Source organism: Thermobia domestica, chromosome 16 (assembly GCF_964235325.1).
Source record: "Thermobia domestica chromosome 16, izTheDome1.hap1.1, whole genome shotgun sequence".
Taxonomy (NCBI): domain Eukaryota; kingdom Metazoa; phylum Arthropoda; class Insecta; order Zygentoma; family Lepismatidae; genus Thermobia; species Thermobia domestica.
Genome location: NC_137469.1, coordinates 103,917,358 through 103,932,987, shown reverse-complemented (window position 1 = coordinate 103,932,987; position 15,630 = coordinate 103,917,358). Strand labels below are relative to the sequence as shown.

The 15,630-nt window shown below is 33.9% G+C and overlaps 1 protein-coding gene across 11 annotated transcripts in view; it reads left to right on the top strand.

Moving 5' to 3' along the window:
* The window catches only part of scaf6 (SR-related CTD associated factor 6), a 134,118-nt gene that overhangs the window by 108,093 nt on the left and 10,395 nt on the right, over positions 1 to 15,630 (top strand). For 8 of the 11 annotated variants that reach the window (XM_081742870.1, XM_081742875.1, XM_081742874.1 and 5 more), the window contains 2 exons: positions 1,041 to 1,154; positions 10,516 to 10,716. In XM_081742870.1, coding sequence (XP_081598996.1) covers positions 1,041 to 1,154; positions 10,516 to 10,716 — 315 coding nt within the window. The remainder of the gene's footprint in view (positions 1 to 1,040; positions 1,155 to 10,515; positions 10,717 to 15,630) is intronic. The other 3 variants (XM_081742872.1, XM_081742873.1, XM_081742877.1) reach the window with 1 other exon arrangement.

The window sequence follows — 15,630 nt, the reverse complement described above, 5'->3', positions numbered from 1 at the left end:
AAACAAAGCGTGAAACAAAGGCCGAAAAACACGAACTGGCAAATAAAATACTACCTGAAGATCTATCGAAGCTTATGTTTATGATTGGAACTATGTTCATCGCTGGCGTAGACTAATCGAATAAGCTGGCGATCGCGAGGAATTGTTGCGTAAAATACGCGAGGACACACTAGCTAATTTTGAAGGGAAGAAAAGTTAGAATGCATATTTATGATACAGATATACAAATCTGGGTTTTGTAAATGCTCGGAAATATGATTATTGCCTTGTTCACAAAGCTTAGATAACTTAAAGCGCTTTTTCGTAGTTATACTGATCTGTTTCTGAATATGAAGAACTGGTAATTTGGAAGTTATAGCAAGTTCTAGATAACAGCTTTGGAGTCGATTTACAGACAAAATATATCGTGCGCATACTTTATTAACTTCATGAAATCTGTGCTACACGTATTATACTTAGGTACATTTAGATTTGTCGTAGTTAATTCCTATTCTCTTGCCGATTTCTCGTCAATCAGATTATTAGTCAAATATTTTTCTAAACTTTGACATCAGTTTGTCATATTTGAAGTTTATGACTAGTTTCCGCACAATACCGTCATTCATGTGTTGGCAAGAAACACTGTTTCATTTTACAGTGCATTGGAGATTGGTACTCATACCTGATTAGACAATTATGTGAATGCGGGTAGCGTCTACATGAGAATTTGCATTTGTATCTATATAACGTTCTTTGAGTCATTCTTTAGGATATATAGTTCATCGAAACTTGAAAACAATGTGCACTTCATATTATTTTCATTGAATTTTGATATATTTGTACTTCGTATATGTTGTTGATATTCAATAAAGTATTAAGAGTACGTAGATTAAGACCAAATGGTATGTGTCTATATTTATAAACTATCTATTGGTATAAGATTTCAGTAATGTAATTGGAAATACATATATTTCTAAAAATAGGTACACGTAATTTAGTTGATGTGTTTCAGAATATATTACTCTAACAAGTCAGATTATGTCCGTGATCTTCTTTCATAGATCATTTGTCGACTCGACTGAGCGATCATCTAATTATAAGACACGCAACACACGCTCCTCTCATGGTTCCCACAGGTCCTGGTCCAACACACGTGGAGATGATAGACATCGAAGGTCAGTTTCCTCAATCATGTGAAATCACTATCTACACATTTTGTCTGTGGAAAAAATTCTTTTGCAGATCTTCGCCTATTTTCCAGTTTATACACTGAGCAGAGATTATGCTGGTGTTACGCAGTGATTAATTTTGAGATTTTTTTTCTTGTTGTTGGATTAGTAACCATGAAAGCTACAAGTGTAGAGATATTTGTAATTAGAGTAATTATTTATGTAGTGCTTTCCAAAAACGTTATAATAAGGAAATTAGTAAATATCAAAATTCTAAGACTATTTTAATGAGATTATAATTCCTGCTACTCTTCTTCAATATGTACAGCAAAGCTATTTTTGCTATTGATCAGTTAACGTAGTTTATATTATTCACAGCTTATTGAATCATGATAAAAGATATAGTGAGTAGAAATGTGGAAAGAAAAGAAAATGTTAATTGGTTGTAGATTTTGTTTTGTATGAATTAAAGGAGATTAAAGTGGGTGTTCGACTTAAAGAAAGAAAAAAACCTAAAGAAATAACATTATAGCTCGCCAAAATATAATGGCAGATACGAAAACTCAAAAGAAATTATGCTCTGTTTCGATTACCACAAAAAGTGATAGTTTTTAGGTAGGGTTCGTACCGACTTAACAAATTTTCACAGTAGAAACATTCTGTCTCGGAAAAACATATGGCATAGAAGAAACGTACAAAAAATATTTTAGCATTTGAAATAAAATGTAGAGAATTGTTCATGTACATGTTGTATATACGTACTTATCTCAGAATGCAAAAAAGGTAATGATAATCGGTTTAAAATGTTAGGATGATAGAATTACATCAAAATCCTGTTTACTAATTGTTACATTCACATCATGTAGAAACTTAATTTTATTCCGTTTGAGCTACAGAATTTTGTGGCTCCATGCATGAAACCCATAACTTACACAAGGAAAGTTAAAATCAAGTCGAAATGCATGAAAATTTCTTTATTAAAGATTTCTAGACTATGCCACCGTCTCAGTTGCTTTCATATTACTGCATATTCAACAGTAACGATTGAAGGGATGACATGTTAAAGATCTAGCCCTGCAGGGATACGTACCATTATCTCCATGTTCAAAATTTTATGGGTTATGGTTTTCATGCACGGTGCCACCGAATTACATTACCTCATATTTCTGCATGTTGTTGGCATCTTTGCTATCAGTAATAGGCTGGTACTATTTGGCAATAAGTTAATATAGTTTGTTATAAGGTAAGTATTAATTGATAATGCTGTGCTATGTATATTCCATGAAAACGTATGTTTATAACTATGCTTTAATTTCGCTTTTATTTTAGGCAATGCCTACATTATTTAATGATAATTTTATAGTTTTCAGCTTCCATGATTAATTCAGCAAATAGATTTCTATCAATCGAATTAAAAATATTTTACTTTATTTCAGAGTGTGTAATGCATATCATATGCGCCAAATTGAAATTTAAGTTTATGTTGTGTTGTACTTCTTGTGTGTAAATACGTTCATCATAATTTGGTTTCTTCATGTACGATTAGTCATTTTTAGTTCATACATCGTCGTTTGTGCTGCATTATGTCGTAAGTCAAAGAACAGACATTCCCAGTTTTTCATGATTTTTTAAATCCAAATTGCCCGCAGCAGTTTCCTGAGAGAAATACATATATCGTACCAAGTGCAACAGAAATTTTCTCCACACTGGCAATACAGCCAATATCAGGGAACTTCAGATTGGTTATATTAAACTGGAAATGACTATTGTGTGACATACGACATATGATATCATTAACGACGGTCATATTATTTTAGAAATGATGTAAAATATGTGTAAATATTGTGTGTTTCAATTTAACTTTAGTTTTCTTCTAATTTTTTTTATTGTTGGTTTTCTGTTTTCTTGTTCGTAAGTATGGACAGAACAAAGAATATCGTAAATTATATGAAACTAATTTACCGTACTTGCCTTCTAATCTTAGATTTCAGTCACAAATTTTCGTGTCGAGAACTTACTCGACTAGTAGAACTTTCATGAGACAAGACAGTATGTGAAATAAAACATGCTTTTAAAAAAACACCCGGATGAGAACAGTTACCGAAATTGTTTATAAGTCGAATTAAAAATATTTTACTTCCTAGCTTGATGTTTTATAACAAAAGAAAATAGACATCTCTAATAATTTCCGTAATATGTATATTTGCCTTTTCCACGTTTCGTTTAATGGATTGCCTTGTTTTTGGTATTATTTTATCGTCATTGTATTTTTTTTCTAGTGAAAAGCGTTGTTAGAACAAGATCGAAAATTTGTGATTAATATAAAAAATTGAAAGGTTAGGTAAATTAGGCCAAAAGCCTTTCTGCACATGAATGCTGCTATTAATATGTAGATTATTATTATTTCCTAAGTTATTTTTCGTGTAGAAGCAGTAGTTATGAAACATTTGTTTCCTTGTGGTGTGTTTCGCACACAATGTAATATATTTGCTGAAAGTTGATTCTTCTGAAATGATAGATTTTCGTATTATGCTCTACTGCTTGATAATAACAAGCATTTCAGCTACCACTTTTCTGTGGTCTATGTAATGTCCATGAGCCCTCCATTGTGAAATCTTCTACCAAGTAGTAAATATATATAGACCACAACATTTTCCACACTTTTCTCAATCATGGTAGTATGTTTTCGTTCAAGTTGTCGTTTTAGCAAGTTCAAGTGTAAGAAGTCCATTGGCGTTAGGTCGGAAATATGTCAGGATGAGTGTGAAATGAGGCAGATACTAATAGTGGTGGTATACCCTAAGTTAAGGAAGGACGTCTGCATACCTTGTATGGAAACGTCACTTCCCAAAAATGTTGTGATATGAGAACCTTAGAATGAGTCGATTGACGGAAATAAGCGTAATATGGATACGTTGGATGAACAATTAAAAGTCTATCGTATAAAACTCTTGAATAACTTCGGTATTCGTTCCCTGACAAAATTTGAACATTCTCTTCAATCCTTTAATGCTTATTGTTATCATTAAGGTAACTTCCGTTCATTAGTTACATCAATCATTTCCATCTGTTAACGTTCGGAAACTGTTAGTGCAGCTATGTGCATTAGTAAATAGTTGCTTAATATGTGTCTGTGATAGGTGGTGGTATTATTACTGTTGTATGTGCTCTGTGACACTCTGGGCTGTAAAGACTACTTTGACACTCTAAGGTTAAATGGATTGTTGCTCACTCACATATTGTTCATTAGTTCCATGAGGTTGTTGGGTGTGAGTGTCGGGCGTTCCTGTAGGACGTTTGAATGTTTAGTTCTTTGCGGTGTATATTTTAGTGATAACAAGTGCTGAATTTTGCATCAGAAATAGTAAGTGCTGAATTTCGCATTAGAAAATTTAAATATCCCCTCTCCTCCCCCCCCCCCCCAGAAAAAGTGTGAAACCATGCATTATTCATCTCAATATACTAAATAAGTATTCTTGACAAACTACGCATAAAAAATACAATGAATCATTATCATGACCACACTGTTAAGCCATAATCGAAAGTTACACTTTCGTAATTAGTGGGAAGCGAATTTTCCATGTACTGGGCAGGGTTGGCTGGTTTAAACCAAAAAACAAAAAAATGTTCGTAAAAGTGTAAGTGTTTGTAAAATCTTGATGAACACACATTTGTGGGTTATCACGTTTCACTCCCGTATATTATTCGTATTATATTCAGACCTAAATTCCCCATTCATTACTCAAAAAGATTATACTACAAAAGCAACTTTTTTTTTTTTTTTTTTTTTACAACTTTATAAATGTTTATTTTGTGATTTTTTTTGTAGTTGTTATTATTGTTATGTAATTGCAATCGAAGAAAAATTCTAAATATTGTTTCGTTTCAATGTTTACTATTGATAAAATACATCGAAAATGCCGTACTTTTTGTGTGTGGAGGGGGGGGGGGTCATACAGACCCCACGAGAGGCATTTAGTAAAATAAGTATCTTTGGTATCTATTTATGTATAAATGAGTTTAAGCCAAAGTGGACTCAAATAATTCGTATCTTTATTCACTTTTCTTATTGATATGCAGATTAAGTCGGTGTATTTCTTTAATTTGGACCAATAAAAGTCGTTGTTAACTAACTTGAACTAAATTAGTTCTTCTGTACTCCGTAGTACTTTGAAATTGTTCATATGTAATTCTGTGTAATGGTTTCACTTGTGCAACTGTTTATCTTTTTGTCCTTCTAAAATGACTCTTGACAGTTACATTAAGAAGCATGTAAAGATCAGTACAACGTTTTTTTTTATCAGGATTCCTTCGTGAGTGAGTCGGCAGACGTATCGCATTTGTGGCCAATTAGTCCTGGTTCTGAGTTCAAATGGAGGACAATTTCTCTCGGATGTAACTCGAGAAGCGGTTTTTATTCCTCTTTAAGCTTATGTGACCCCTTCCAGCATAACCCGGTTGTTGCATAATAACATCAAGGCGAAACAAACTTATTTCTGTCCATATATGATACGAATATATAGAGCAAATCACTTAAACCATAAAAACCTGGTTTAAACCAAAAAAAAAAAAGGTTTTTTTTTTTTGTTTTTTTGTTTTTTTAATAAAAACCATGGTTTTTTTGCCAACCCTGGTACTGGGATATTGAAAAGTATTTTAGTTGAAAAAAAAAACTACTATGTGGACGAAAATCAAATTTTAATCTTCTATTGTGTTTTGCGAATTATACTTGAAAAATTACGTAAAACATATAAAAGTACTAAGCAGAGACTGGACATTATTGGCGTTGCAATCTAAGGTCCACCACAAATGCACACCAATTCTCTCTGAACAAAGCATTGTATTATGAAAATACCGTTAAATATTACAAGTAATCAGGATTATAAATCGTTAAGAGCCGAATTCATACCTCTACATTGATTGTTTTTTCACACTTGTTGTGTATTCTTGCAAACTAAGAACGTTGCAGTATTATAAACATCCAAATTTTGGTGGCCTCTGTAGCAGTAATAACGCAAATGAGACAGATGGGACAATGCACATCCAAAGTATTGTAAGTGTCTAATGTTATGATCATGATATGATGGCTTTCAAATTAATACGAACAAAATTACAAGGGATTGAAAGTTCACATTTTTAAGTCCGTTATTTCGAAAAACTGCTTAGATAAGTACCTTATCCGATTGCATAGCTGGTTTTCAGTTTATATGAAGATCATAATGCCGTTTACAGCGCTTTGAATCTCAAATCATTCTGGAGAATGGTAAAAATCGTTACAGTTCGCAGCCGTGCTTAAAATTGTGTCATTCCTAGAATAGTTAGACCTACCGAAAAGTATTGTTCTGTTGTAGAAGCAGAATAAGTCAAAAATTGTCTTTAAAAGTTCCCACAAATAGACCGTTTTTAGAAATTTATCAAATTTATCGTTTTATATGTATCATTCCTCTAGAGACAAAAGGGCGTATCTCATTTTCTTAATTTTTCCAGGAGACAAGTTTAAATCTTTTGTCATTATTTATTCTATAGTCTTTTTTGAAAATTTAGTTTTAATTTCCTTCGGTTCAGGTATATAACTTACGAGATCAAATTAATTTTTTTACAGAACACTATAGAATAAAATATGATAAAATCTTTAAACTTTTCTCCTGGAAAAGTTAATATATATATATATATATATATATATATATATATATATATATATAATATTAGATACACCGCTTTGTCTTCAGAGGGACGATATATATCAAAGGGTTTGAAATATCTAATTGCTTTAAACGGTGTTATGATCTTTATGTCTGTTGAAATTCATGTACGTAATTCGATGTAATACTTATCTAAATACTTTTCCGAAATAAAGCTTTTTGAAAAAAGTCAAGTTCTCAATTCCTTGTAACTTCGTTTCTACTTCTTCGAAATATGTCATATAATGTCCGTAGTATTCGACCTTCAGGTACTTGAGATGTGCCTTATCCAGTCCGTTTCACTTGCGTTATTATTGTTGTAGAACCCTTCAATATTTGGATGTTTCGATGTTTGTAATACTGTACCGTCCTTGCAACACTGCAAATCAAATGTTACATTGTGCGTTTTTCTTCTATACGGAGATTCGAAATGTGTAATAACCTGATGTAGTGCCATTCGAAAAAATACCACTTATGTTTGGTAGGGAATACTTTTAACCTTGTGGCATGAAAGAGTATGTCAAACAACGTCCTCCTGCCGATATTTGGATGGTACAGAATTTCAGCGTTTTGTCCATTAGTTTAAAAGTTACAAGGTGTATCGAGGTAAATGGTCCACCCTGTATGTTTGCAAAATATTTCTTTTTCCGGGAAAATAATACTGAGACGTAAGTCCCTTTCCGAAAATGCTGTGGTACTTTTTTTCTAAGCAATTACGGTAGATATGTACGTACTTTATTAGTTTGTGTAAACGTTGTGGAAGGTGTTTTTTTTTTTTTTTTTTTAATGATTGAAGAAGTATTGGAGAAATTACGATAATCTGTTCCAGATAGCATTCTAAACTTCAGGTAGCGTTCATCACTATTGCACTTTAGAAACACATGAAGAATTGAAATTTGTTTGTCAATGAAAGTATAAGAGAGAAAAGTGGTCTATATGTTGAAATCTTTCTGGCAGTAACAAAAAGGTAACGTGTTATTCTTTATATAGTCTATAATTATGACGTCATCAAAACAAAACATACGCAGCTGTAGAATATCTTCGACTGTTAACTTTACATCTCAGAACCATAAACATTACAGTTACACAAGCCTCAATGAATTCTGTGTTTTGTGTTTAGAATATATTAAAAGCTGGATGTCCAAGAATGTTTGGTCAAGCAAATTTTGTGTCCACGTCACTGGACCGCAAAGTTAGCCAGTCTCAGATACAAACATCATAATCAGATATAGTCATTTTCAGTATTTATTTAATACTTCGACCAAAGTGATTGCCTTTTATATATACATATATATTCCATTATGTATTTAAAGGAAATGCCAACGCTCTACCCGGGCTGGAATACTGCTTCTCGTGAGAACAGCGAAGTCAACCAGTTCCGAATTTAGTCCGATTCAAAATGTGTAATCATTCGTACTCACCAGATGGTGTTGGCGTTGCGGCATCCTAGCGTCGTGAGAACAACTGAGGAGCTACTTGAAAGAAAATAAGTAGCAAACTTCGGTGTAGTAAGCCAACATTAACGACGAGAGGAACGATGTTGTGATCACACATCACCCCAATGGCATGAGTGCCACAGGCTGATTGGTATTCTCTGGCTGTTGCACCAAGAGTTGCTTTCAGGAAGGAGAAGTAGAAGAGTCTGTGTAGTATAGTGTAGGAAAAAAGAGTATTCGCTTTGCAGGTGATCAGCTTTTGAAGTGGAATATGAAAGGTAATTTAGAAGATTTTAGGAGGAAATCTGTTACGAATATGGGGTGGAAATAGATGTTGAAGAAGAAAGCAATGATAAATTAGAATGGTATTGAATGGGAGAACAGGTTGTATTTGGTGCATCCTGAATGAGAAGTTATAAAAAGGACTGTTCAAATGCCGTGTGTGAATTACTGTTCTAAGTGGAGTATAAATGTGAACATGACGGAAAACTGGGAGCCGTGGTGATTTCATTGGGAGCGTGGTAGAGCGCTCACTTCAGGCATATGGGATTCCTGGTTCAATCCAATCTTCATCAGGTGGGCTTTGTTGTGGACAAACACCGTGTGCTTGGGTTTTGTCGAGGTTCTCCCGATTCCTCCCACTTTCGTATTCCATCACTTCATTATCATCACCGTCTCAGTTTGACTCGGAGCATAAACGTGGAACGTTAAAAAAAAACGTATAAAATGCAACACTCGATCCGTTTGAAATGTGGCTATGAATAAGATAAGTTGAAATTAGAAACCAAAGAGGAAGTATTATGGTAACAAAATAGAGTAGAGAGAAACAGTACCGATAGCACATGTTTGGCAAAAAAAATATAATTATCTAGTTCATGTTAGCATTGCTTTAGTAACTTGACAAAAGAAAACAAAAATCTCTTAACAAAGTAAATTTTAATTAAAAATAATAATGTATAACAGTTTCGCCAACTAACTACCTCTTTTGGCTTCATCAGGTATAGTACAACACAATAGAGATTTGCTTCTAAATATAACAAAGTCCTTGATACTGGATCTGAACGCTGATTAGTTGATCAGAATGTTCTCAGCCAATTAGAATTAGAGATCTCAAATTAGAATCCTAAATAATGCATAAAACAGCACAAAGATGATGTAAGGTTACAAAGTGAAAGAAATGCCATTTACAAGCATGTTAAAGATACGGGACAATACATTGGTGCGAAGTTGAAATGGTACACCAAGTAGAAAGGACGTTGATAAGAGAGTGGAAGTAGGCCAAATTTATTGAAAAAGAACAAGACTCTTTCTTGAATTGGGATGGAAGTCTTAAAATTGATGGGCAGTGGGGCAAGTTATGAAAAAGAAAAAATCGTTATGGGAGGAAATGGTTTAGGTTTTGTAGTTTCTCATTTGTGATGTCTAATTCTAATTAACTGAGAACATTGTGATCAGCCAATCAGCGTTCAGAACTAGTATCAAGGATTTTGTTATATTTAGAAAGAATTCACTGTTGTGTTATACTGTGTCTGATGAAGCTAGGAGGTGTAGTTACTTGGCAAAACTGGTACGCAGTTATTATTTTTAATTAAAGCGTGCTTTGTTCAGAGATTCTTGCTTTGTTTTGTGAAGAAATATAGTGTTACTAGGAAAGTGGGAAGGATAAAAAATTTATAATCCATGAAAATAATTCTATAATCAAAACGGAGAGATAAGTTAAGGTATAACGCACAAACGCTTTTGCTCCTTAGAAGGATAATTTTTACAAATTAAACAATAGGCTCAAATATTGTCTAGTTCATCGCTCCAGGAGTTATCCATCTGTTGTGGCCTTTTAAGTTTACAGATAGAACTTACAAAATTGAATTCGTTGGTGTATTGGATCTCTTAGCAGTTGTATCTTAATCCTAACATTAATAACAAGTATAAGCTCATATTCAGATCCATTAGAAAAAAAAAGCCTTTATTCGTGCACACTCAGGGCAAGAGTAATGTTTCTCTTATGATTGAACTCGGAAATAATAGTTCTTGATTTACAAAGATCTATAAAGCTTGGAATATTTATGTCAAAGGAAATTATAGTTTTGTGTTTTTCAAAACACATTCCTGGGAAGGGATATCAAACTTCAACATTAGCACAAAAAGCTTCTAATGAAGTATACATTGTGTGACTGAATTGTTACACTATGGTAAGACGAGTCTGTTAATTAATAATTTTTAAAGGTGCTTTGTTTCTGTCTATATTTTCAGTAAGTCTAGAAGTAGGAGCAGATCAAAGTCCAAGTCGAGATCGAAGTCCAGGTCCAGATCACGAACTCCTCCTTCAAGATACAGAAGAAGATCCAGATCACGTTCCAGGTCCAGATCGAGGTCAAGATCGCCACCACCGTACTCACACTATCGACAGAGAAGTCCAACAGAACATAGGAGTCCAACGCCACCTTCATTTTTGTAAGTAACACATTTCTATCTTTGAAAAGTAATCAAGATAGAAATTTATATCGAGTTGACAAGGAATTTTTGATGCTGAATAGTATCTGAATTATTAAAGACAGTGAAATTCAATGTCATATATAGTGTAGATTTTGTAAAAACTGGTTTCTAGAAAAAAAACCTAAATTACCGAAACCGGCTTTCGATAGAAAATCAAACCGATTTTTGTGCCCGTCGTTGAGTTTTGACTACAGGTTTCAGCCACTGAGTGTGACGTCCCGAGTAGTGAAATTGCTAGTACGCGGTTCTCTGTATATCTAGCCTCAAGTTGATGCCCGTCAAGGAAACATGGCTAATTCCCACATTAAACCGCCTCTAGGTTGAAAACAATCGTTAACCTCAAAGGGGAAAGAACTAAATACGCAAATGAAGCATCCAGTAACATAAGGTCCAAACTACTTTCATTAATAATGGAGATTAAACTTACATGGGGCCATACTAGGATTATGTGGATATGATGGTTTTCGTAATTATCTACTAAGATATTATATTAATTGAATTTAATTTTGTGATAGAATAGTATTGTGTCAAACACGCCACATTGAATTAGTAGTTATTGTTTGTCTTAGCGGGGATGTTCATTTAGCTCCTTGAATACTCTATGATCTACAGTAGATTTTATTTATATATATATATATAAGAGAACTGAACATGTAAGGCACGTAGCATGTTATCCAAAGTTTGACCGGTAAAATAATCGCAAAATGTCTGTTAGTGGATTCTAAAATACTAATTTTCCAGTTACTTCTTCATAATTCCTGTGTTATTTGCTATATTTATATAACGAAAGAAATGTTAATATACGATGAAAATAGTCCACTTTTATTAGCCCTCCCGAACGACACGTTTAACTTCTGTAATGTCCCGATACATGGCTCACTACACTGGGGCCTGTATTTGATAATACGTAGTATCGATTGAGCACGATCCGTGGAACGATGAAAGTAAAAATAACAACTTTCGCCGCCCATTATAATCACTAAGCAATAGTGAAATAGTCCAAAGAAGAGGATATAATCGTCAGCAAAGTTGGATGAGTCACATCACCTGACGATGTACGTGATCAGTCAGAAATTTAAAGACAACCCCAGCCCAGTCGAACCCTCGATACAGTGCGCACCATTAGGAGAGCAGTGATAGAGAACAATTTGCCAACACAGAGCAGTTTGGCCATGTAACAAGATATCTTAAAAATCGCATCCACAAGAACCTCGCGTTAGAAGCGCATAGACATCGCTTCACAGAGCATGTATCCAGTAGATATTCACAAACACTACCAGCTATATCAAACATATCTCGAGGGTACAAGTGGGAAAGGAGTGTATCCTGTATAAGACGTGGCTGTACCTAGATAACACTAACAAAATTTGATCAGTTTTCTACCATCAAATGGACCAGAAGACCCGTTCTACTTTGTGCTACAGTGCAAGGAAAAATTTCCCGAGTGACTTATGATAGTGGTGGGGCATCGCAGTGAGGGAACACTACCACTGTCGAAATGTCTTTCAAGACCCAAGTCAGCGCAGCTTACTTCCAGAAGAACATCATGGACTCTTTGTATAAAACAGAACCCCTACGTATACCGCGATGAGACCACAAATGTATAGATCCACATGGACTTGATCTCCAGCTATACTGCTCGATCCTCCCAGATGTTCAACGCAAGGAAAGCAGAAGAGACAAGAATTCGAGTGATCCCATTTATGGCCATTCAGGTCAAATCCGCAGACGCCATCTCTGTACCTTGCAGGATCTTCAGAAAGTTGTCAAAGCGGTATGGCAAGACATTCTCCATCTAATTCTACGTAAGTGTTTGCTGCAGCGGAAACTACGCTGCCGGTCATCGATCGGGTCCGTAGTCGTCACTTCGAACACAATCGGTTGTAGAGAAAAGAGATTAAATAAATAGGTAAATGGTTCAAAGTAGACTATTTTGATCGTGCGCAATCTTCTGTATAAGAACAAATTATTCTTGCAAAGCATAATATTGATACATTAGGTAACGGAGGATAATACATATTTCAATATATATATAATCATTTTTTCAAAGTCAAACGTAAATACACAAAATACGAATCAATGAAACATACACACGTTTTTATCGACATTGTTTCTAAAAGAGAAAGTTTCAAAACTAAAAAAAAAAAAAAAAAAAAAAAAAAATGGAAAATTAATAGCAGTAATTACGGGCTTGTACACGCCGAAAAACATTTTGTTCATTCAGATTCAACAATTATACTTTAAAATACAGGGTGTCCAGAAAGTTACCTTCACACATTTATTACACATACACTATGAGATAGACAAATGTAGTGGAATGTAAGAACAGTTAATATATATATATATTAGGGTGCATCAAACACCCCACAATTTTGAAAAATTAACCGGGGATTCTTGTCTCTAAATCAGTTTTGTTCCATTTCGTGAGTTAATACTTCGTGCAAAATTTTAGCGAAATTTACGAACGTTTAGGGGGCCCACCAGCAGCTCAAACATATAATAGAAGTGTCAAAAAGTATTGAAATAATTGAAATGCGAGTTTGATAAATAAAACTATTTTTTGCAAAGATTACACAAATTCTCTCATTGCCGTACAAGTGTCAAAGACTCAAAGTGTGTTAAAAAATTGAAATGCAAATTTGGTAAGTAAAAGCATTTATTGAAAGGATTACACTTTTTTTTTTTTTTTTTTTTTTTCATTTTAACAATATATTTTTAAAATTATATCTCATTTATCGTACCGTAATCTAAACTGTCTCACAAAGATATTTCATAACTCGGCCGCCCAAAGGTAAAGGGAAGTATCTACATTTTGGTTGTTTTAAGAACAACAGCAAAAAAGGCGATTTTTGATCATTAACAATACTGTTAAAGACTTTGTTTCTTTTCAGCGTCAATGAACAAATTAGTCTACCTTCGTTGTAAATTCGTATTAACTGCAAACACTTTGTGGCACGACTGTACAATTGTTGGGTGCTTCTATTGAAATTCTATGGGATTGCGTTTAAGATAGTCATCCTGTGCCAGATGTGGTGAATAAAGATTTTTTTAAAACTATTTGGTGCATAATTGTGCTGCAGGAACTAATCACCAGGCTGAACCAAATCAAAACTCTCTTAAGCAAGCATTTCAAAATGGCTCTAGACATAGCTGCAGTTACAGTTTGACATTCAGAAAATGTGCCATTATGGATACAAGGTCCACAGCAATCATCCTCAGTGACTCTGCACGGTTTTCGTTCGGTTTGTGTCTTATCTTTTCTGATTGGAAGACGACCTTCCCTGGAATCATCCGCCACATCATCATCTTGATCATCACTGAATTGAGACTTCCAAACATAAACATATACACAACAAAAGGCTTTGTTGACGTAGCAGTTCTGGAGATTGAAAGTTTCTGAAAGGGATTTACGAAGCGTTACGCAAAACTTAAAAACACCACTCTTTGTTTTGTTTATAAATCCATAACGAAGATACAAAACACAGCACTAATTTAGAATCTGTAGCTTGCTCAGTACTACACCGAAAGAGAGACTGATTTCACTAAACAACTCTCCACGTGTTACACTACGTAGTACATGTACCAAACCCTAACTCCATTTACTTGTAAGTGTTGCTAGTCTAAAAATTTAGTAGACATGCTGTGTAAGTATTAAAAGAATTAAGTAACCTAAACTCAAAACATACTCATTTTGTTGCACAAAGGACACAAGAGCAAGGTGAATACCTTTTGAGTTTATTGATAAGATTACTATTCCACCGGCTTACTTTGTAAGAAACAGAAAGGTAGGTAGTGTTATTAAATAACTACTTAAAAAGGAAGTTACCATTTTCTAGGCTTATATTTGATATCAACAACCAAAACTGAACAAAAATAAGTTTTTTGTCATATTAGTGAAAAAGAATTGTAAACCAATATTAAAATGTACTTGCATTGAAAGCTTTTGTTTTTCTGAGAAAATGAAGATAGCAAATCCTTGAAAATTGAGGAAGTTATAATTGATCGCATAAGTAATAAGTATGAATAATTTATTTTAGTACTCACGAATAATAACAGTTAAGTTATCTTCAACATATGTTTATTTTCAGTTTCGTTCCTGAAGAGTCGAGTACTGAGTAAGTTTTTGTTTTAAGTAATTAATTGTCCGTAAGGTCTTAGTACCTTCAGTTACTAATGGTATAAAGTTTTTCTTCTTCGTTCTTCAAAGCAATGCTGTAATTGCTTACTTGATTTAAAGTAAAAACTTGTACACGTTTTCAGAAAAAAGAGAAAAGGCAGGTTGAATTGGCTCGTGTTCCCTTATTAGCTGGGTACATTCTTTACTGTTTAGTTGAGCTATATTAATTTGCAGTACTTCTGTATAGTAACTCATTGAAGGTCTAACCAGTAAAAATAAGACAGACATTTTCTGTCCTTGTAACAATGTAGTTTCGTAATTAGAGATGCACTGGTAATGTGCGAAAACAAATCCCTATGAAAGTTTTTACGTTCGTTACTAAAATTTCTCAAACAATATTCACAATATAAACAATATAAATATTTAAGTATCGCTTTTTTTTCTGAATACCTCTAGTAACAAGTAAATTACGTTACTCGTACTCGTAAATCGTCTGATAAAAAATAGGAAAACTTGAAGTTTGTCTGTGTCCTGTAAGTTCCAAAGGAATGTTCCGTAATCAACTGTGTAATTATGTATGACATGAAATAAAATTTCTAGTTTTACATCCCACTATTATGCTTTTTCGGCCAAAGCAGACAAATGATTAATAAAAGGCATAGTTATGAAATAATTGATGGAATACTAATGTGAAAGGAAACGGGAGAATTTGAGAAACCCACGGATACGATGTACCACAAACTCAGATGGCCTGC